The sequence below is a fragment of the Solea solea genome, chromosome 3 (assembly GCF_958295425.1).
Source record: "Solea solea chromosome 3, fSolSol10.1, whole genome shotgun sequence".
Classification (NCBI taxonomy): Eukaryota; Metazoa; Chordata; class Actinopteri; order Pleuronectiformes; family Soleidae; genus Solea; species Solea solea.
The window spans coordinates 28956558-28978050 of NC_081136.1; the positions used below are offsets into that span (position 1 = coordinate 28956558).

Below are 21493 nucleotides of genomic sequence, written 5' to 3' on the forward strand. Positions count from 1 at the left end.
TGAAGACAGGTAGGTTCATTTTATGTCTTTGTGATCTTTTGAGAGTATGTGTTGTTTTTCATGGCGTCACGTTGTCATTTGACCAAGCATCCCAAAATGTTAGCGTCCCCGAAAAAGTACCGAAAGCTACCGAATACAAAATATAGCCTGCTCAAACTATTTTTCCAGGATTTCCAGGTGTCATGACCAGTTGACCTTTACAGATCATGTTGCCTCTGTTGCCAGGACATGTCACTTTTTGGTACTATTCAACATAAGAAAAATCAGGCTGTACCTAAACCAACAGGCTACCCAGCTCCCTGTACTGGCTGCAGATACTGTATCGTGGAAAAGTGCCATTCTAATTCTTACATATAGCGTCTTTAACTTGTAAACCCTCAGTGTCAAAAAGCATTTGTTTTTCACTATGAACTGAAAGTTAATTGCTTTGTACATACTGTAGTAATTGCACTTTTAAATTTGACCAGATCCTTGAAATTCAACGCGAGCCTAGATTAGCAACAGGTTTTCCAGTAGGATAGAGTGATGCCTGCAGCAGGAATCTGATTAGAATCAGACTGAGTGCATCAGGAAAGAAAAACATCCATCATGGCAAAGGCTTTCATTTAAGTAGCTTCATGTTCTTTATCTCCAGAGTGCCACTGAACCATCAAACCCAGGGTACCAGCACTTTTACTCTAATTATTGGTTCTAATTCACAAACTGCACAGGCAAACACCCTCTGGTTGAGGGTTCGTCATGCCTTCATGGCTGTCAATGCCATGCTTCCATTGCAAGGTTCACTTCAACTGTACTCTGCTGGTGTCTCTAAATCCCTCTTACTTGTGTATACAATATCATGTTTGCTTTTTTTTCTTCTTCTCCCCAGTTTGTGGTTGTGGTTATTACTGGAAATGGAGAAAAAAAAGAAGGAGAGCTGCTTCCGTGCAGGCCAGCGGAGGTGGGAAGCATAAACACAGAAATGGGTGGAAACTGGGTGTTTGTGGCTGAGGGCTCCCTGATAAAAGTGAAAAACCTCCTGAGAAGCTATAGAGATATAGTGCGGTCTGACACCGGTAACTAAAAACAACGCACAAAACTTTCTTCATTGCAGACACTTTTAAGGAACCGGTTCAACCTGCACTACTGTAACATAATGTTCACTTCCACTGTCGAGGACTATGAAGGTTCTAGACATGATAGGCATTTATTTAAATACGCTGTAGCAGGAAAATGCACAGGTATAATTAAAAAAATGACTGAATGGCTGCATTTCATTCATTCATGCACGGCTCTTCTCTTGATTTTAGCAGGTTTTCTGGTTCTACAGGGTTATGTATGGTACAGCAGCATCATGTAAAGGTAATTACCACCCTTAAGTAAGGTAAGGTGAAGTAAGGTAAATCTCACACTTTGCCCTCTTGAGTTGCTCACTTATTTGGTATTTATGAAGCACACGCCTGTCACTCCACATGTCTAGAGAGACAGCCAGAGAGGATCTGGGAGGTGATTTATTGGTTTATTTAATTTATGGTTATGGTTTATCACCACTATAGTCTGCACAAACTTTACACCTTAGAGAAGATATGTATGCAGAACCTTTACTTGTTGAGTTGTCTTTGTTATGATTTGCTCACAGAGTCAGCAAATGCTTGTCCACAGGAGTTTAATACTTACCACAAAATAAAATAGAATTGTCTACAAACAATGTTTTTGCTTTTGTTTCACTTTTAACACATTTATGATGAGAAGAGCTGCTTCACTTGTTAATGGTCACTGAAAAGGATACATATAGTCCTATAAACTTGGATTTACAGTATCAAGTATTTGTCAAATGTCTCAGTATTGTATAATCAAAAATGTGATATGGCACAAAAATGACAATTGTTTAATTGTCATTTCCTTTTTATTGTTTGAATTTCATTGAAATTATCTTCTTAAAATCACCATTTACTTTGGAAATGTATGGTTGCCTGACAAGAAATTACACATTTACATTTATCAAAAGTTAAACCTCGTTGAAATTGTATGTTCTAGTTGAGTTTAAGGCAGCAGGTTGTTCATTTTGTCACGTTACAACTTAATCAACTGTTGTCCCATTATTTCCTCTAAGTCACACTGAAGTGCTGTGTGATTAGTAGTCAGCATGTCATAGAGAAGCGACATCTATACCATGCCCCTGCTGAAGCTGAGTCCACTTTTGGATTCTCCATCACTCTTGCGCTCCATCCTCTGCAGCGGCAAAGGCGCACGGTTGCGCGCGTCTCCAAACGGCATCTCCATGCCGGACACGTTAATATCCAGTAGGCTCTGCAGGTGTTTGATGTAGTCAATGGCTGCCCGCAGTGTCTCCACTTTGCTGAGCCGCTTGTCCTCAAACTCCTCGGGCAGATGCTCCCGGAGCCGTGCGTAACCCTCGTTTACGCAGCGCACCCGGTGTCTCTCCCTTTCGTTCCTTTTCCGAATAAACGCAGGCTCGAAGGAATAATCGCATACGCCGAAGTGTCCGTGATAGGGGAAATATGTTATCCGTCTGTAGGGCGACATCTGGCCGTGCACCGGGTCCAGGTATGTAGCGTCCAGATGCAAAGGCAGTCCGAGTCGAAGCGCATCTTTACAGTGCGCCCCGCTGTCGTTGTCGTTCACGGAGATGCCGTGCAGAGCCAGCGGAGGGACATAAGGAATATGCTCCATTAACTGTTTGCTGTGATAAGACATCTGTGTAAGAGAAAGTCAAAATAAAAATAAAAAATAGACAATTGTACACACACAAACACAAAATGTTGTATATTTCCCCAAATGATTCCAGAGCCTCACCGTGTCAGAGTCTCACTCTCTCCACAATCATCTCGTGGTTCCTTCTCTTGTATCTCGCCACTATGCGATCAGGTTTGATGTGACCTTTAATAAGCCGACTGTCTTCCACCAGGACAGACTGACTGACAGCTTGTTAGTGAGGCTTTCAGGGTGTAGACAGAGAGACACACACACACACACACCCCGGGGCGGGGATGCATCCATAGTTCCTCATCAAGATAAAACGGTTGTTATCCTCCTTCTGCTGTGGTGGTAAACATGAAACCCCTAAAAATATCTTTCTTTATTATTATTATTATTATTTGCAAAGAATATTTTTTTCATACAACCTTTTAATGAACATCTAGCACATTACATCCATCCAATTATTTTATACGTAATTCATTTTTATCATAAGTGGAAAGAGGAAAAAGGGAACAATAACAAATAGCAAGGCAAGAAGAAGATACCCAACAAATTGATTTGAACACAACAATAAAAGTATGTTTTAACTTAAAATAAAGGGTTACAATGTTCGCACAGTGTTTAAATTACTTTATTTATTATTAAAGTGTATGTTCACATTTGTCGTTATGTTTTACCTTGTTCATGTCCGTGCACATATGTATATACATAGTAAATAAACAATAATCAAAGAGTAATAACAAAAGAACAGTTCTCTTGGGGTAGATTCCTCATAATACAGAGGCAGTTAAAGAAAAACACAGATACATGTCTGGACATATCATCGGGAATAATTTAGACACCTTTTAAAATGATTAAATAATTACTCAACATACAAAAAAAGACCACGTTTAATCGTGTAAGTGGGTTCGTTTACGCTGAAAAAAACGGACCTAAAATACACCCATTCACCACTCGCCAGTGCGCATGCGCTGTGGGGCTGCTCGCTGTCATGGCCCCGTCCAGGGACGTATTGTGCTGGTATGTTATTGTTTTTTCGGCTCCTTTACTCTTAAATCTACTGTGTTCTTGCAATAAAGCTAAACATTCGAGAGCCACGTAGCGTTTGTGCACTTTTTTTTAAACCCATAGCGCTGCGTTCTCTCTGTTTTGACGATGTAATTTAGCAAGGCTAACGTTAGCAGTGTGGAAGTGTCGTTGTTAGCAAAGCAGTGGTTTTAAATAACGAGTTGCTCTCACTTTGCCCGCGTAAATACACAATTTGTAAGGATTCTGAAACGTGTCTGAAGTGGTTTTCATTTGTTTGACAGTGACAACAATGTAAAAACGCTTTTCATCAGGACAAGGCTACTGATGGACATCAGTTCTTAAAGCCAGGTAAGCTACTACTAGCTACTCCCATTGTGTAACGTCTATTTCTTTTTCCTTTTTGGATAACATTTATGAGGGTTTATTGGCAAGTTTTTAAGTCTTGTTGAGTGAAAGAACATACAGCACATCAACAATAAAAACAAACAGGCTAAGAAACAAACTGCTAATGACAGTAACACAACACTAACCTAACTGACTTTGACCATTAAGGGGTCCACACAGAAATTAAAGGTAAGGAACAGAGTCCACTGCAAAACAAAGACTGACAAAGGCATATTCTTAATATGCTGAATAATTAAATACATTGTCTTTGTAAAAATGTTGACATAATATCTCGGGCCAGTCACTGGCTATCAGTGTGAACTCCCTGTTAAGCTTGGGACACGCTAGAAGATTTATTGCCCAATTTTACCCACAATTCACAGTTGGACAGAGTCTGCACCAGTCAGCAATAGTTGGGGACAGTCAGCATGGCTAGTTGTCACAGAAATCTGTTAGTGTGTGAGGGGTCAAAACTCAAATCAGCAAGTGTGTGAGGGTAACCTGACCTGACCTAACCTAAACCTGACCTCAGTCGCAGCCGATCAAACATGTTTGAATTTATTGAGCTGACACAATTGGGTAATGTGTATTGATTACTGACCCAACTGCAAACACACACCAACGCCCAATGAAAGAGAGTAGGTGGGACACAGGAAATGGCATCAGGGGATGAAGACGACAGGAAGTAGTGGAAATATCAAAACAACGAATGGCGATGTTTGTTTACAAGTTTGCGTTAGATGTGTTCAGTTGGTTTCAGTTGGTCCGTTGTTAAATGTGTGATCCCCAGTCTTTCAGTCGTCTGCTGAAACCAGTCGGTTAGTGTGTACTCCAAGTCTTTCCAAAAGTAGTAAAGACTGTGAAAGTTATGTTGTGTGTCCTCAGCTTTATATATCTGCAGCATCAACAATGTTGTTGTTTATTTGATGATGATGTTTCCCCAGGATGAACGACATGAACCTGAGCCCTGTGGGTATGGACCAGCTCAGTGTGCCCTCAGTGAGTGCCAGCCACCTGGGTCTGCCCACCTCCCCCACACACAACCCCATCCCCACCTCAGGTATGGATTGCATTCACAGGCTTGTAACACATCTTAAAAGATGTTATACATCCTCCCCATGTGTGGAAAGTCAATAACCGTGATTATCTGATCTGCATTGTAAACCTAGTCAAACAGCTGGACTATATATTGATTTGTCCAGATGAAACTTCTACATATATACAAGAGTTAAATGAATCATTAACCACTAACTCTTTTAAAAATGTGTATGGTGTTCATTTGTTTTAATTAAAGTTAAACTGCTTTCAGACATGCATTGAACTCTTTACACCAAGAATGTACATGTCCACAGTAGTTGCTCCAGACATTTGCCTCTGATTGTTTGCTAGCTCCTTATTATTATTATTTACAGATTATATTCCAGTAAATTGATGTGAGAACTCAGCAGGTAAAACTCCAAATAATCTGTAGATTTTACTGAACTCAAAATCCAGTAAATGTCTGTATCCTAATTTCTGGAATTCACCTGTAGTTCATGTCTGAAAATGGCTTTAAAGTATTCTTTTCTACATCCCTGGATGGGGTATTTGATTTAGGCATGCCAGTGGCCATCCCCAGCCTTGGTCCTTCCCTGGGCTCCCTCCCTTCTGCCCTCTCGCTGATGCTACCCATGGGTCCACTGAGTGACAGAGGAGTGATGTGCGGCCTTCCGGAGAGAAACTACTCCTTGCCGCCTCCTCCATACCCACACCTGGAGAGCAGCTACTTCCGACACATATTGCCAGGTATTGCCAAAGTAATCTGTTGTATCATTGTAGTGAGAATCATTGTTAAAGTCAACTTCAATCTAGATGCTCAACTTGTTGCTGTTTCAGCTGAAGAAGATTATGTTGATGAAACATTAATATAGCTTCTTAATGTATTAAAGATCATGGACTTCTCTTGTCTCTTTAGGGATCCTGTCTTATCTGGCAGACCGTCCACCACCTCAATACATTCATCCCAGCAGTCTTAACATGGATGGGACCCTGTCTGTGGCTAGCAACAATCCCTCAGGACTTGATCCCTACAGTGGCCCAGGGGGCCCCCTGGAGCAGGGTTTGGTACCTATAGATTCCAGACAGGTCAGTGGTCAGGGTGACCTCCACCAGACTGGTGCACATGAATTAAACTCGACAGGATTGTCCATGGAGACACGTGTCAGTAGCCCCATGTCCCCAGATAGGATGGGAGAAGAGCTGGCCTCTATGGATGGAGTTGGAGTGGTGGCGGTGTCTGACACGCAGCAGCTTGGTGGTGGAAGGCAGCCTCAGCCGCATGAGGGCTTGACTGGTGTGGACTCATCTGGTGGGGTGTTGCCCCTCCACGGGCCCTCTGTGCTTGAACTACCAGTGGTTATGGAGCCAGATCACATGGGAGGTCGAGTTGGAAACACCAGGTCAGGAGCAGGTGGACTTGGGGAGCAGCTCCATTCAAATGGGGAGCTAAACTCGGGAGTTGTCAGTGTGGTGCTAACTGGCTCCATGGCAAATCAGGGTCAGCTGGAACCGGTGCCTCTCCATGGACACTCTGGTATGGGGTTGGAGTCGGTAAATGTGTCCCCCATCACTGCAGAAGTGTCACTGGGGCCGGAAAACAACCTGGTGTTGGTGAACTCCTCCTTGCAGCTCGAAGATTCTACGTCCAATAAGGAGAACATGGTCACCGCCTACACCATCTGTGAGTTTTTATTGAAGTCCCTCCAGACATTTTGAAGATTTGAGGAAAGAAAAAAAACTTGAATTTTAATTTCAATTTTGTGCTGGTTTTGTTGTTCACTAGGGTGCACACTATGTGAGCGCTCATATACCTCAGACTGTCCAGAACATGGCCCAGTCACCTTCATCCCTGATGCTCCCATCCAAAGCCGTGCCCGCCTCTCACTACCACGTCCACTGTGTCTGCGTATCTCAGTGGCTGATGAACCACTTGGTAAGAAAATTATAATAATAATATTTATACTTATAATAATAAAGTAAATAAGACTTTTTGTGGCCATTAAATTAGAACCAACTTTGATCACCATTCTGTGGACAGTCGTATCTGATTAGATTTTTTCCTTTTTTATTTTTGTTTATACGTGTAAACCGAGTTATAATTTGTAAACACGCAACCTTGCAATTTATGTCTCAATATCATGATTTTTTTAGAGAAACACAACAGTTTTTAACAAGAGATAAGAGAGCGTTAACAACGTAAAGGTACCTTTAGGATTTTAACATTGCCTTATAGAAAGAAAAATAGTATACAATTAAATTCCTGACAAAATGTTCTTATTGTAGGAGTTTTTGCACGTGATGTCATTGCTCAGAGGACGTGCTTCGGGCCAATGGTTGGCCAGCATTGTAGCAACGTGGATCTGTCTAATTGGCCAGAAAAAGACACACCTCAAATATGGAAGGTCAGTACAGTGACTTTTATTGATCTGTAACTTTCACACACAAACCCATGCTCAGTGGATGGAAAATAATTAGCCTTTTTCTCTGTCGCAGATGTATCACAACAATGTGCTGGAGTTCTACATTGTAACAACTGATGAGAACGAATGCAACTGGATGATGTTTGTGCGCAGGGCAAGGTATGACATCGCAGCAGCAGTGCTTTTGTCGTGATATTTCACTTTAAATAATAAGTCAATAAATGTTGTTTTTATTTGCTGTGTGTATTTAGGACTCGCGAGGAGCAGAACCTGGTGGCATACCCTGCAAATGGTAAACTATTCTTTTGTACAACCACAGAGATCCATCCGGATCAGGAGCTGCTCTTTTATTACAGTCGCGACTACTGCAGGGTAATGGGTGAGTTGAGTTTTTCATAGTTATGAAAATTGTGATTTTTAAAGCCTACCATCAGACAGTTGATAATAATCTAACAATTTTGCTTTTTTGTGTCATTGCAGGTGTACCTCAGGTGCCTGAGGGCCAGATCTGCCAATGTGGCGAAGAGTGCTCAACGTTCACTGAGCTCAAGTCTCATCTTGGCAGCCATAATAGTAACCACAGCCATCATCAGCCTCCACACAGCCACAGCCCATCACAACAGGACCACTCTCAGCAGCAACAGCAGCAGCAGCAGCAACAACAACAACAACAGCAGCAGCAACAACAACAACAACAACAACAGCAACAGCAGCAGCAACAACAACAACAACAACAACAGCAACAGCAGCAGCAACAACAACAACAACAACAACAACACACTCATCAGGAAGAGAAGCTCACCAATGGGACGTCCAGCTCCTCCTCATCACCATGGCCCTGCCACGCTCACACTGCAGGAAAAACGAGCAATGACAACACCAGTAGCAGCAGAGACAGCGGTGACAGGAGCTCTAATAATGTAAATGGCAGAGCAAAAGGACAGGGTCATGTGCGGGAGAAGAAATTCAAGTGCAGCATGTGTTCCCGGGCTTTCATTACATCCACCAAGCTCAATGTGCATTTTATGGGACACTTGGGCATGAAACCTCATAAGTGTGAATACTGCAGCAAGGCCTTCAGCGATCCCAGCAACCTCAGGAAGCACCTGAAGATTCACACAGGTACTGGCGGGCATAATAGAATTTGTACATCTGTATTTCAGCTACCATATGGGTCTACAAAAAAGAAAACATTTCTTTCCAGAAAGCCACATGAACACTAATACTTGAGCATCACAAAAGAAGATGATTTAAAAGTAATTTTGTTCCTCTCTTAACACATCACCTCAAGGTCTTTGAAAGAATAGTTCAACACTTGAGATTTAAGATTCAAACTAATCTCCGATGTCCATTGGGAAAAAAATAAAAAATTCCCCAAAGTTTACTTTTGTATTTCTGAAATGTGTGTAACTCCTTTTCTGTCTTGCAGGTCAGAAGAACTATCGATGCACCGTTTGTGAAAAGTCGTTCACGCAGAAGTCCCATGTGGCCTCACATATGCTCATCCACACCGGTGCAGAGAAGCTCAAATGTGACCTGTGTGACCGGGCCTTCATCAGGAAGCATGACCTGACACAGCACATGTTCTCTCACACACAGTATGTAACTTATTTATTAGGTTCTATAGCCAGTATCCGGTATCCAGGCATTGAAAGCTGGGACTTTTTTTCTCAAATCTTCAAACTCTCCGACAGTCATCCTACAGTCAGTCAGTCAGTCTTGAAGCAGTGAAGTGGTAAAAATTTAAGCTCTCCTTTGTTTTTCAATGCTTTCTTTCTCTTTTTGGTAAAATGATTGACCACCTGCTCACCATTGCTTAGTTGTTGACTTCACCTGTTTTTTTCCCCCCTATTCCTTATAATGTATTCACTTTATTTAATGTGAAGTTTGAGGGAGGGTCAAATTCACCTTTGTGTCATTTGTTTACCTTTCCATTTATGTGCAAGAGACCTTTTCATTGGTTAATGCTTTAGATTAATGTAAAAACGTAGGAGCACAAGAGAGCGGCCTCAGTAAAGCAAGGCACTTTTAAAAGGCTTATTCTTGGGCTATTAAGAGCCAAATATATTCATTTTAAAGCAATCATATACTTAAACAAAAATACTTGTGTACAGTTTACTCAATAAACCCTCCTACATAGTACACACTAGACCTTTAAATGAGCATCCATTTGCATGCATTTAAGTATTGAATGTTTTGGCTTTTCTCTGTTATCCGATATCTTACTCTCTCCCATCTCCACCACAGTGAGCGCAGGATACAGTGTCCAAAGTGCAACAAACCCTTCCTCAAGACCAACCACCTGAAGAAACACATGAACTCTCACGAGGGCCGCAGAGACTTTATCTGTGAAAAATGCTACAAAGCTTTCCTCACCAAATACCACCTCACCCGTCACCTCAAGATATGCAAAGGACCCAAGACGGAGAAAACATCCCACAAAGAGCAGGAAATGGATGAGGAAGAGGAGGATGAGGAGGATGAGGAGGATGGCAGCAGGGGAGGAGGAGAAAGACTGATTGACTCAGCCAATGATGAAGACTGTGGTTTAGATGTGGGAGGATATAACTCTGAGAAGTCCCTGTCACCCCCGCATTGATAACACCGTGCCTCTTGTTTATTTAAGAACTTCACAACAACACTGATATTTATTTAAATTATATCAGTTACTACATTTGAATGGCCACCTTGAACATAAGTGAAATATTTTTGTCTCGTGTAAGCATAGCAGTGCTTCTACAATGATCTTAACCCTAAAGATCTGTTTCTCTTGTTTCTTCTAAGGGAAGCCTGTGCAATATTGGTTGATAGGATTCATATGAGAGTTGATACATTTTTCTTCTTTGATCAGATTTTCTATGATCATCTCACTAACATGGCGTGTCTGATATCATATATTGTGTAGTTGAACATTGTCATTTGAAATTTCTGATGCCATATTTATTATTGTGTAATTCCTTTATACCCTGGGTCTTTGCTTTTTAATTTATCAAATGCATCAATCTAATTATTTTAGATTGCCTGTGTGATTGGAACAGAGACTTTGCATTATTGTAATAGTCCTCTGTGTGAATGTTGAATAAATGTTAAAATAATGTTATCTTGATTTCATCTTTTACACAATATTTTAATATATTTTTAATCACAGTCAACACATGATCACACATATGGAAAACCACATTGTAAGTCATATACCTTGGAGACAGCACTCCCATATATATATATATATATATATATATATATATATATATATATATATATATATATACATATATACATATATATATGTATACATATATACATATATATATGTATATATATATACATATATATGATAGATGGATCGATAGATATTTTGTGCGATATCTAAATGTAAAAAACAATTTAAGATAAGTCTATTAAACTAAATCTGTAGTAAGTACTTTTGTACTTTTTCTTTAGTTACATTTGACTATAAATTAATTAGCATAATAATAATAATAATAATCGGCAGTGTTTTCACATACAACAATCGGTAGGTTCAAATTTTGCTATTTTAAAATGTTCTTTTTCTGTCAGGGCTCGGTGTCAGCGGAAGTAGTCACCCTGGCTTCCGGTCCAGTACAAATTATGCATCGCCGCCGTTGTCATTCACTTCAGCGTGGTAGGAATTATCTTCTTTTTTCCCTCCCGTTTGTACTTTACTTGTGATATTCTTTGGTAATATTATTGTCTCATGTCTTATATATCATGGGAACAAGTTTTAACAAACCATATTTTTTTTCAAAGGTCCTTTTCCTTTTATGTTTTGTGTTAGCTAGCTAGCTGATATTAGCTCGTCGTATATAGAAGGGGAGCTACAGTTATGTCAGGTTAAAGAACAGTTAGTTGTTCTGTCAAATACGCTGTTTTTTGGTTTTGTGGATTTATTTTTTATGGCATACCGCTGTGGTTAACTGCTTTTTTCTTGTCAGCCTAAACAGTGAGATAAGAACATGTTGGCCCCACAGAAGGAGGGGGTGCCCAGTGTGATAGACAGCGCACTGAGGATGAGGAGAGAGGAGCAGGCTCGACAGGTGGTGCTCGCCTGGGCTGTGCTCAACGTCTCCCTCGCTGGAATGATTTACACGGAGATGTAAGTTTTTCTGGTTCACTCTCCCCTTCTTTTCCTCCGTGTCTTCTTCTAGTGTACTGTGTGATAATGTATGTGTCTTTTTATCCTTTCTATCAGGTCAGGGAAACTGCTCAGCCGATACTATAACATCACATACTGGCCAATCTGGTACATTGGTGAGATCCTACATTACATCTTTCATTTGTATCTGATGATATCAGCTTTCATTGTTAAATCATGTAGCCCCCAAACGGACCTAGTATTGACATCTGTGTTTAAAAATCAGCTCACCACAACAGAGTTTTTTAACAGATGTTTATGTTGGTGTGAAAGGCTGAGAGAGAGAGAGCAGTGAGTCAGACACTTAAGATATTTGATTGTTACACAGCGACTATGATGAGAAAACACAAACGTCCTCAAACCTCCTTCAAATGTACAGCAGTGTGAAACTATTTTTGATTCATGAAGCTCCTCAACTCTTTGTTTCTCTATCTCCCTTTCACTAGAGCAGATAGAGATGCAGACACACAAACACATTGGTAGCAGACAGATTTGTACAGACTCATTTTGTCCTTGCAAACAGACATTATGTCAGTTTGTGATTGCATATTGGGCAGGGACGTGAGATCTAGTCACAGGACATGCAGGATCAGCTAGGTTACTGCCAGGTGTAAACAGTCGTATGTAGCACTGTGTGGTCATTGGTCATATCTCTGAGGACATGGGGATAACGGGTCTGCATTTGGCTTTTTCCATAGAAGACCTGTTGTGCTATGTGTCTGTATCTTTCTCTGTCCTTCACAGAACTGGTGCTGGCATCTCTCTTCAGCCTCAATGCTCTTTTTGACTTTTGGAAATATTTCAAATACACTATGGCTCCCTCCACTATTGCTGTATCCCCTGAGCAGCATCTCCTTCTGGGGCTGAGGAACACAAGTGAGGCTCACTGTTAATATTTCACTCCCGTTGCTTCATCAGTATTTATACAAGAATGTTATTGGATTTGGGGTCATTGTTCTTTGTTGTCTTGCAGGCATTCAGGCCTCACCACCACAGAAGCCAGAAAAGAAGGAGACCCCAGCTCCAGCCCAGTTGTCTCCACTGCAGGGTCAGAGTGTGCTGAGTTTCAGCCCTTCCCGTTCGGCAAACACTAACCCCAAGTTCTCCCCGAGCTGTGTACCTGGATATAGCCCTCCTCTCAGCAGTCCACCCACCCCAAACAGTGTGGGGGGGCCTTTTTCCCCCTCAGTGCCATTTGGAAAGGTAAATTAATCACAGCACTGATATAGTTTCTGGGAAATGCATATTTAAATCAATTTAATAACTGTACTTTGTTATTTTCATTTCAGGTGTTGAACTACAGCCCATCCCCAGGTTCTTCTCCTTACCCCAGCAGCATTGGTCCAGCAGAGGGCTCCAGTTTGAGAGCTCGATACCGCACTTCACCCTCAGTATATAATTCCCCAGGAAGCAAGGAGGACTACATGGATGATCAGAAAACCTTGGAGAGGTTCCTCCGCACAGAGGAAGAGAGGAGTCACCGCAGCCAACTAGGTAGAAAACGGCAGTGTTGTAGGAACACAAACAGCTACTAACTTAATGTATTTGCACCAGAATCACTGGTATATTTGAATCAGACATGTGTAGACCAATAAATTGTATATGCTGCTGCCTGTCTGGTCTTAAAAGTGTTTATAGTTAAATAAAAAAATAATATGCAGATGAACTGTACTAAAATACTAAAATGTTACCTTTAGGTAGTCCAGAGTCTGTGTCTCCAAACCACAGTCCAACATTTTGGAACTATAACCGCTCTGTGGGGGATTATGCTCAGAGCCTGAGGAAATTTCTGTACCAGCCAGCCTGTCGCTCTCAGGCTCCATCTGCACACAAGGATGAGATAGACCTGGGCTCCAAACAGGCTGCAGAGGAGGTCTGTCTGCTCATTAGTTTTGTGTGGTATCTTGTTTTGCCTTAATGAAAAATGCTTTTGGTATTAAAGTGGGATGTATGGTTAATTTGAGGTTCTCCCCCCCCCCCCGTTATGTAGGTGTGGGCCAGAATCACAACCAGTCGCCCTGTAGTTGACCGCATTGATAGCTGGACTGCCAAGCTTAGGAACGTAAGTGTCCAAATATATAGAACTACATGCTGAAGATGCCCTGTTGATGTCAGCAATTTTAACGTTGATTTTTGTCATGTCTTCAAAAGTATTTTGTTTCTTTTCAGTGGATAAGTGACACAATCCTGGTCCCCCTGGTCAAGGAAATTGACTGTGTCAACAGCCAGCTCAGAAGGATGGGCTGCCCTGAACTCCAGATAGGAGGTAAACCACCACTAGTGTGTATTATGGCAAATATACAAATTAAAAACTGTTTTTAGATTCAGGGAGATAAATAGTGCAGGAGCGAAGAATATATTTGTCAACTCATGTTTTCTGCAATGTAATTTTTTGTATTTGCCAAAAATCATGATTTATAGCTCCAGGAAATGTAATGAACTTGCGGAGTTCAGATATGCAACTTGGTATGTTTATGAAATAGATTGCACAGCAAGTAAGCTGCATGTGTAGGAAAGTAACCCACGCCAAAAAGCCCATTGTGAAATATTTTTTATCCGATACTCACTGAGTTTTACTTGTTTTGCCCCTCTCCTTTGTCAGATGCCAGCATAAGCAGCCTGAAGCAGGCAGCAGTGATGAAAGCCTGTTCCATCCCCACCATGAACTCTATTGTCCAATACCTGGACGTCACACCCAACCAGGAGTATCTGGTGGACCGAATAAAAGGTAGGTTCAACTGCGAAGACCATGTTTGTGTTTTTAGTGGATCTAAGGAAATTTCAACCGTTTTCATTGACATAAGGCTTTGCTGAGCTGCAACATATTTAATATAGAATAATAATAGATCTTACATTTTGTCTCAGCATTAATAGTTCCAAGGCCATGGAGGCATTTACATGTGTAGTGCAAACATTTTAGAATAATTAGAGACATGCTTATTAAATTGAGAGCTGGTTTTAATTAATGAGGGGAAAGGGCAACGGTCCCGAAATAGCAAAATCGAAGGTATTTGTTTCTCAAATGCATAGCACAGGTTTTGTGGATGACTAGAAAATCGCACAAAGAAAACCGCTCTTTTACTTCAAGGTATGTCTCTACAGTGTGGGGACGATGCTTATGCAAAAACGTTTTAATGTGTGTGAATCTGAGCACAGAATGATCCTTTGGATCTCTGCATTCACCCTGTCGCTACAATCAGATGCATCTAAACTCGTTAAATGACATTTCCTTGTTTCGACTGGACATTAAGTAATCAAAAATCAATACTTTTTGGTCAGAGCTGTAAATTTGTGGTATATTTTCATGTGTGAAATGTAACAAATCTTCTCTTCTGTTCTGTCAGAGCTGTCTCACAGCGGCTGCATGAGCTCCTTCCGCTGGGAAAGAGGTGGTGATCTGAAGAGCAGGAAGTGGGACACAGACCTCCCCTCTGATTGTGCTGTAGGTACAAACATACACCCGTGTACACAGATCTATTTGTTTAAAACATTTTCAAGTAAAATAGTCACTGCTCAGGATTAAATCCAATTTATTTTTTATTTACTGCCTAAAGTGAAGTATTTTGTCTCCTTATCGTTGTGTCACTCTTGTCTATTCTCTCAGATCCTCATGCACATGTTTTGCACATACTTGGACTCCAGACTCCCCCCACACCCAAAGTACCCAGACGGGAAGACTTTTACTTCACAGCACTTCAGCCATACCCCAGACAAACCTGGTAAATACAAACCCATGGTATTCACTAAATGCTTCTCATGTTTTCAGATGAAGCATCTACTTTGTTTTCATTATATTTTACATCTGTTTCTCGCGGTGTTTTAATTCTTGTGCTCTTTTCATACTATTTCATAGATGTAACCAAAGAGAACCTCCTCTGCATTCACCAAAGCAGCATCACTCCACCTCACTACCAGCTCATCTACCAGGGAAACATCTACAGTCTTCCCAAGGTGATAATCCAGCACTCACTCTTTTTAAAAAAATACTTTGTATGTTTTATTCATTTCCTTTTCTAGTTGTTACAATTTTTGTCTCGTTGTAGGTTCATAAGATTAAATAATAAATGATAGATGACATTAAATGCATGTCTATTGCTGTCCAAAGTGTTTATTCTCACTACTACACAGAACATAACACATAAGCTGAAGGGCCTTGTGTAAGCTACCTTGCCTTAATTTTCTCCTTTGGAAGTGAATGCTCACCTATCCCCACATGTGATGTGTAACTGCTATAAAGCCAGCAAATTCAGGGCTTTAGAAGAGACGTTGTAATACGGTTCAGGCTGTTTTGCTCTATACCAACACTTTAATTCCAATGACCTTAACACACCTCAAATTCTGTTTCAGGGCAGGAACAACCTTTTCCATACAGTCCTCATGTTTCTCTATGTCATTAAGACTAAGGAGTCAGGGATGCTGGGGTGAGTAATGCTGCAACGGAAATGTTATTTGTGGCCAGCTTGGCAAAAAATACACAAAACAGACAATTGTATACAGTATTGATTTATTTAATAAGGTCTGTTTATTTGAAGTCATTGGTTTTACTTTGCTTGGCTTCTGTGGGAAAATAAATGGCCTTTTGTCTTTTTTCAGGAGAGTAAATCTCGGCCTCTCTGGTGTGAACATCCTGTGGATATTTGAAGACTGATGCATTTATAATTTGCAAGCAACCACAAGCTACAAATGGACGATTTTCCCTCATCAGTGATGCATACACTGGTTGTATCACCTTACAGGAGGCTCTTTATAGGCAAAGTGTGGAAAAACTGTGCTTCAGTTTGTACTTCATAACAAATGCACATTTTTTTGAACATTTACACGATCTAAAAATCAGCAGCATGCTGTATTTTCTGTTACACCAGTGAGCTTATGATACAATGTAGAGCTGTATTTTTTTTAATATTGGTTTGCTGATTTTCAGAATGCACCAGCATGGGTGACTTGTACATAATATACCTCACAACTTGTGAATTGCAAAGGGTTAAAACCTTTTTAGCTTGAATGTAAATACAGTATGTGCCGACTTCATGTTTCTTTAGCATCATAGTGACCTTTTGGAGCTAATGCTGGTTTTGTTTAGTTGTTCTGCCTTGGAATGAATGCCTGCAGTAATAGGGACACTCCTGGGATGTGCTTGAATTTAGTTCAGTTTTGGTATTTGATGTGGACTATTTTCCATGTTTTCCATATTACTAGGCCACAGTGCCACACATAATTATGACTAGAGTTTAATCTGACGTGCTGGAAAACAAATTGGAAAAACTCTGAATCACCAAAGTTAATTTTTTGTATGTACAGTATGCCTTCTTTAGAACAGCCTCTCTGTGTCAGCCATTCATGAAGTGTAATGCTTTTTACATGTTGACTTCTGTTTTACAAAATGTCACCTGAGACTAAATAAAATAACATTTTTGGTATAAAAATGAACTTGTTCGTTTCTGTCTCTCAAATTGTACTTGGTACTTTTGACTATCTCGAACAACCGCATGGTGGCAGTGTAGTTCAGTGTCTCTTTTTCTTCCGATTTGACCTTCTGTTCCCATTTTCTCTAAGACACTACACGTCCACTGCGTGAGTTGTGTGCATGTGTGAACAGCGACTTACGATATTTATGAATAGTTTTAAAATATTGTTTGTCAACATTGGGTGTGGGGGATCTCTTTTGGGTTAGGGGTGCTATTTGTGATGTGGCAGCGTGCCCTTCAAAATGTATGACGATATAAGTGACGTAAATGTATCCAGTTTCATGTGAGAAACAATAGTAATGAGTTTTTTCACGTCTAGCATTAAAAGATAGAGGTTTGATTGTTCATTGAACAGATTATGTGGCATAACCCGTGTTTGTTTTGTAGTTTCTCGTTTTCCTTTTTTGTCAAAGGACTTTATTTCCCAAAATGCATTTCACGGTGCAGCTCTACCTGCTTGGTAATGTAGTCGAAGTGTCAACTAAGACAGCTTTTCTGTTGATTGTAATTCATAAATAAGTTATATTATTGTTTATCTTCCATACTAATAAACACTGTACAACGGTCAGTGGTGTGCCCTTGATTGGTATAATAGGGCGCCCACAAGGGGAGCGTCTGAGAAACAAAAACACTACAACAACCACAATGCACTGCGCCCATCGCCGCTCCGTTCCGCTCATATCCGCTTGACTCGTTATTAGTGTTGAAAAGGGACTTTGTGAAACTGCAGCGATGTCAGTCCAGGTTGTGGCAGCGAAAATGGCAGAGGTCGAACTCAAAGACGTTCCCACCGGCAAAGACCTGGCGGCTGGATCCCCGTTGACACCAACGTCTCAAGGCAAGAGTCTCGGCAGGATCGAGCCACACGAGGCCGGTTCCTCTGCCGTTGCGTCCCCAACAGCGGAGCCCTCCGCGAAAGCCGGGGGAGCCAGCCTTGGCTTGCTCACGCCGAACCCCATGAAGATGCCGCAGGCGTCGGCTATGAAGCGGTCGGACCCGCAGGAGAACGGCGGAGAGGCTTTTGTCAACCGTGACGGCACCGTGGCCGAGGCTCCGCGAATGAAGAAGGTGAGGGAGACCGCATTTTTCTCGCCATAACCACCAGTATTCTCGCTGTTATTGAACCACCACTAAGCACCTCGCCGCAACGAGAGCTCCCTGGGAAATCTGGCATTGTGTGGCGATGCTAACAGGCTAGCCGGTCCAAAAGCTGATTCAGCTCTGTCAGTTAACGCTGTAAATAATGGTGTGTGGTGCTAATAACACAGTAGAGGGTTTAACATGTGCCAGACACCGTATTTTAAAAAGGTGTAACTATCTAATTTAGAGTGACATGTTCAAAACTACACGTAGCGTTCACGTCCAAGTTGCCATAAGTTTTGATATTGTGTTTTTCAGGACGAAAGACGTTATTGACCTTATTTGATATGCTTATTTATTATCATACCACCCTTGTTTGTTTTGTGGATGTTTGAATAATTAATCCTTTTTGTTATAAACTTTTTTTCAACCAGGGAATCCTCATTGACATTAAAAATCAGTTTTATTAGAGGGTCCTGGCATTTAACACGGTGACTGTGAAGAAAATAAGAAACTACAGTCAATTTCAAAAAATTATAAGGCATAACAATATTAAAAAAAAAACCATCATGAAATATACATCTAAAAGTAGAATCAAATACTGAATCATTAAATAAGTACACCATGTGAATTATCAGCATCTACAGATTTGGGTGACTCCAAGTTATTATAATTATAGTTCCACGGTTTCAAAATCACTTGAATAGTACCATGTGCTGTTAAAAACAGAGTTCAGTTAATTCCTCAAATGTAATTTGACCATTTTGATTGGCCAAAAATTTGGCTGTGACTTCCATTTGTGACCATATCTCACCACTGTGTTAGCACATGATGTACTTCACGATATATGTGTGAATGCTGGCTTTAAAAGGAGTTTTCAGATTCATTTTGATTGAGCCCTTGTCACCTGAAGTGTGATCGAACTTGGACACAATAGCAACCATTAATCTGTCACTCTTTGCAAGTGTGATCTGACATTTGCCTGGTTTTGTTTGTGCCCTAAAAACATGTCATCTTTCTGCATGTCACAAAGTCTTGATTAGGACAGAAGTGGATATTTAGGGCAATGTTCAAGGACAGAGCTGTTTTGAACAGGCTACTGGTTTTATTCTTCTTAGATTCAATGGTTGGGAGACATTTAGCACATTGTAGTGCACTTTATCATTTCTGGTTTGGGATTAGTCCACTTATTGGGATGAGGTTGAGCACCTGACTGGGTGGTGCAGAGACAGCATCCTGCTCATTAGCACCACCAAAATGAAGGAGCTGATTATTTACTTCAGGAAAAAAAATAAATTGGACATTCAGCTCATTCTCATCAGGAGGGAACATCTGCTTCCTGGGGGTGTACATAGAGGAGGACCTGATGTGGAGAGCCAACACCACACAGGTATTAAAGTAGGCACAGCAGATGTTTAATTTCCTGAGGGTCCTCAGGAAGAACCACCTATTAGCATATCAGCATGTGTCCTCCTATTGCTGCTCTATAGAGAGCATACAAACATACTGTGTCAGTATGTGGTTTGCTGGTTGCACAGCAGCGGAGGAGAAAGCTCTTCAGGGTGTCGTCACCTCTGCCCAGATGATGATGATGGGATGTCCTCTCCTCTCTCTGGAACGACTGTACAGTTCATGTTGCCTCAAAAGAGCCCAGGGGACACTGAAAGATCCATCACAGGAATGTGCAGTGTCTCGCATGTGTGCATCTTAGTAGTAAAGACATATCTATCCTTTCTCTTTTTTCTTGTTTTGCAATTGTAAATTCGCAGCTCAATGATTATTTTTCAGCCCTAGTCTTAGAGTAAAACGTAGAGGCAGAAGGAGCAAGTGGTTTGGAATTCACTTAACACCCACATCCACAATTACGCCCAGGCAGTCATCCTATCCTGTTGGACAACCCCTAAGGAAATCTTACTAGAAGAGCCACACAGCAATATCTGGACAAAATAGTGTGAGGATGGACCGTGGACTGACTGGAGCTCAGAGCAGATGGCTTTACATACCTCAGACTCTCACAGCAAGCAAGCATATGGAAGTCAACCTGCAACAGGGAGCACCGGGCCCACAGGGCGAACCACATTTGCGGCGTAGTGCGAAGGTGGACGTAGATGGCAACAGCCATATCTGGATTATTGAGGAGGCAGAGTTCACATACAGGACCATGGTACAGAACGAAGTTGTGCTGATTGCTTTTACTCACACACACGGAGCTTATTATTTATTATCTAATGTAATAATGATAAGTGTCTCTTGGTTGATAGTGAGAGTGTTGTATAATGGTCCAAGTTGAGATATATTAGTTTATGACGCTATTAATTAGAATCTCTTAAATTTAAAGAGATTTGACACAAGAGGGTGTATTATTGAATTTCATTGTCAATGTTTCTGTCATTTATTCATATAATGCAGAGACCAATAAACCATAGTAAAGAATGATAGACAAGATTTAGAGCAATCCATTACATTAATGTACATACCTTGTTGTCACTACATTTGTCTGGTACATCACTTTAGTGTATAACCAGTGGGACAGAAGGCTGACTGCTGCCTATTTATAGATCATGAGGTATGGTCAGCCTTATAGCGCAATGCATTATAGATATCCAACCACAGCCTGGCCTTTAGCATCAGCTGAATTCTGCCTGCTATGTGCAGCAAAGGGTAACTGAAGCAGTGGCACTGATGATTCAAGTATACAGGCAGCAACGTTGACTGACTGACTGAGTGGATGACGGGCAAGCCAGTAATCCATGCCTTTATCATGTCATCACACGAGGGGATTAAAAGGCCAGCTCTCTGTTGTAGGTTGGCCGAGATGTAAGCTTTTTGAGTCACTGAGTGTTGTTGTGTCACGCATCGCTTGTCATATGTATGTCTGGTGTTTTGTAAAGTTGTGGGTGATACCTGCAGTTTGAAGGACAAGAAACTAGCTGGTTAAGGCCTTGGTTAGACTGGATGCGTACGCATGCAGTGACAGCTGCGTTACTCATCTGCTGCATCTCATGCATCTCTGCCGTTCACACAGAGAGTGAGTCTGCTGTAGAGCTGTTGCTATGTTTCACACAGAGTGCCATTAAATAATGTACTTTTAAACACTCTAAATACTCCTTTTGTATTCAACTAAATGCCAGTACTCCTTCATTATAAAGCCACTCACCAGGTGGTCTCTGCAAGTAACCTTAAATGCTGGAGTGAGTGGTTTTACTTAGTGTTGTGTTTGACAT

General features: G+C 41.1%; 4 protein-coding genes across 4 annotated transcripts in view; 3 read left to right on the top strand and 1 right to left on the bottom strand.

The window, feature by feature from the left end:
• Positions 1-1547: 1547 nt before the first annotated feature.
• On the bottom strand, positions 1548-2929 carry LOC131457049 (achaete-scute homolog 4). The gene is made up of 2 exons (XM_058625822.1): positions 2797-2929; positions 1548-2697 (listed from the first exon to the last, which is right to left on the bottom strand). The coding sequence occupies exon 2, from the start codon at positions 2695-2697 to the stop codon at positions 2146-2148; it is 552 nt and encodes a 183-aa protein (XP_058481805.1). The 5' UTR covers positions 2797-2929; the 3' UTR covers positions 1548-2145.
• A 732-nt stretch (positions 2930-3661) lies between these two features.
• Positions 3662-10671, top strand: prdm4 (PR domain containing 4). The gene is made up of 12 exons (XM_058626165.1): positions 3662-3720; positions 4011-4077; positions 5058-5173; positions 5710-5898; positions 6068-6832; positions 6935-7084; positions 7435-7553; positions 7645-7730; positions 7823-7950; positions 8052-8693; positions 9001-9169; positions 9819-10671. Exons 3-12 carry the CDS (start codon positions 5059-5061, stop codon positions 10168-10170), a joined length of 2715 nt encoding a protein of 904 aa, XP_058482148.1. The 5' UTR covers positions 3662-3720; positions 4011-4077; position 5058; the 3' UTR covers positions 10171-10671.
• A 469-nt stretch (positions 10672-11140) lies between these two features.
• tmem209 (transmembrane protein 209) lies at positions 11141-17147 on the top strand. Its single transcript, XM_058626317.1, has 15 exons — positions 11141-11214; positions 11525-11685; positions 11782-11840; positions 12469-12600; positions 12698-12927; positions 13014-13218; positions 13422-13597; positions 13715-13786; positions 13894-13990; positions 14327-14452; positions 15069-15166; positions 15329-15443; positions 15578-15675; positions 16072-16145; positions 16318-17147. Exons 2-15 carry the CDS (start codon positions 11546-11548, stop codon positions 16370-16372), a joined length of 1677 nt encoding a protein of 558 aa, XP_058482300.1. The 5' UTR covers positions 11141-11214; positions 11525-11545; the 3' UTR covers positions 16373-17147.
• Positions 17148-17872: 725 nt separating this feature from the next.
• Positions 17873-21493, top strand: part of ahcyl2b (adenosylhomocysteinase like 2b) — a 39623-nt gene continuing 36002 nt past the window's right edge. Inside the window, exon 1 of the mRNA XM_058624469.1 lies at positions 17873-18257. Coding sequence (XP_058480452.1) covers positions 17922-18257 — 336 coding nt within the window. The 5' untranslated portion in view covers positions 17873-17921. The remainder of the gene's footprint in view (positions 18258-21493) is intronic.

Bases quoted from the DNA above. Each gene is read 5' to 3' on its own strand.
- LOC131457049 (XM_058625822.1), bottom strand. From the start codon at position 2,697: ATGTCTTATCACAGCAAACAGTTAATGGAGCATATTCCTTATGTCCCT.
- prdm4 (XM_058626165.1), top strand. From the start codon at position 5,059: ATGAACGACATGAACCTGAGCCCTGTGGGTATGGACCAGCTCAGTGTG. The intron at 5,174-5,709 runs GTATGGATTGCA...TATTTGATTTAG, and splicing joins CAACCCCATCCCCACCTCAG to GCATGCCAGTGGCCATCCCC. The intron at 7,554-7,644 runs GTCAGTACAGTG...TCTCTGTCGCAG, and splicing joins ACACACCTCAAATATGGAAG to ATGTATCACAACAATGTGCT.
- tmem209 (XM_058626317.1), top strand. From the start codon at position 11,546: ATGTTGGCCCCACAGAAGGAGGGGGTGCCCAGTGTGATAGACAGCGCA. The intron at 14,453-15,068 runs GTAGGTTCAACT...CTGTTCTGTCAG, and splicing joins TCTGGTGGACCGAATAAAAG to AGCTGTCTCACAGCGGCTGC. The intron at 15,167-15,328 runs GTAGGTACAAAC...CTATTCTCTCAG, and splicing joins ACCTCCCCTCTGATTGTGCT to ATCCTCATGCACATGTTTTG.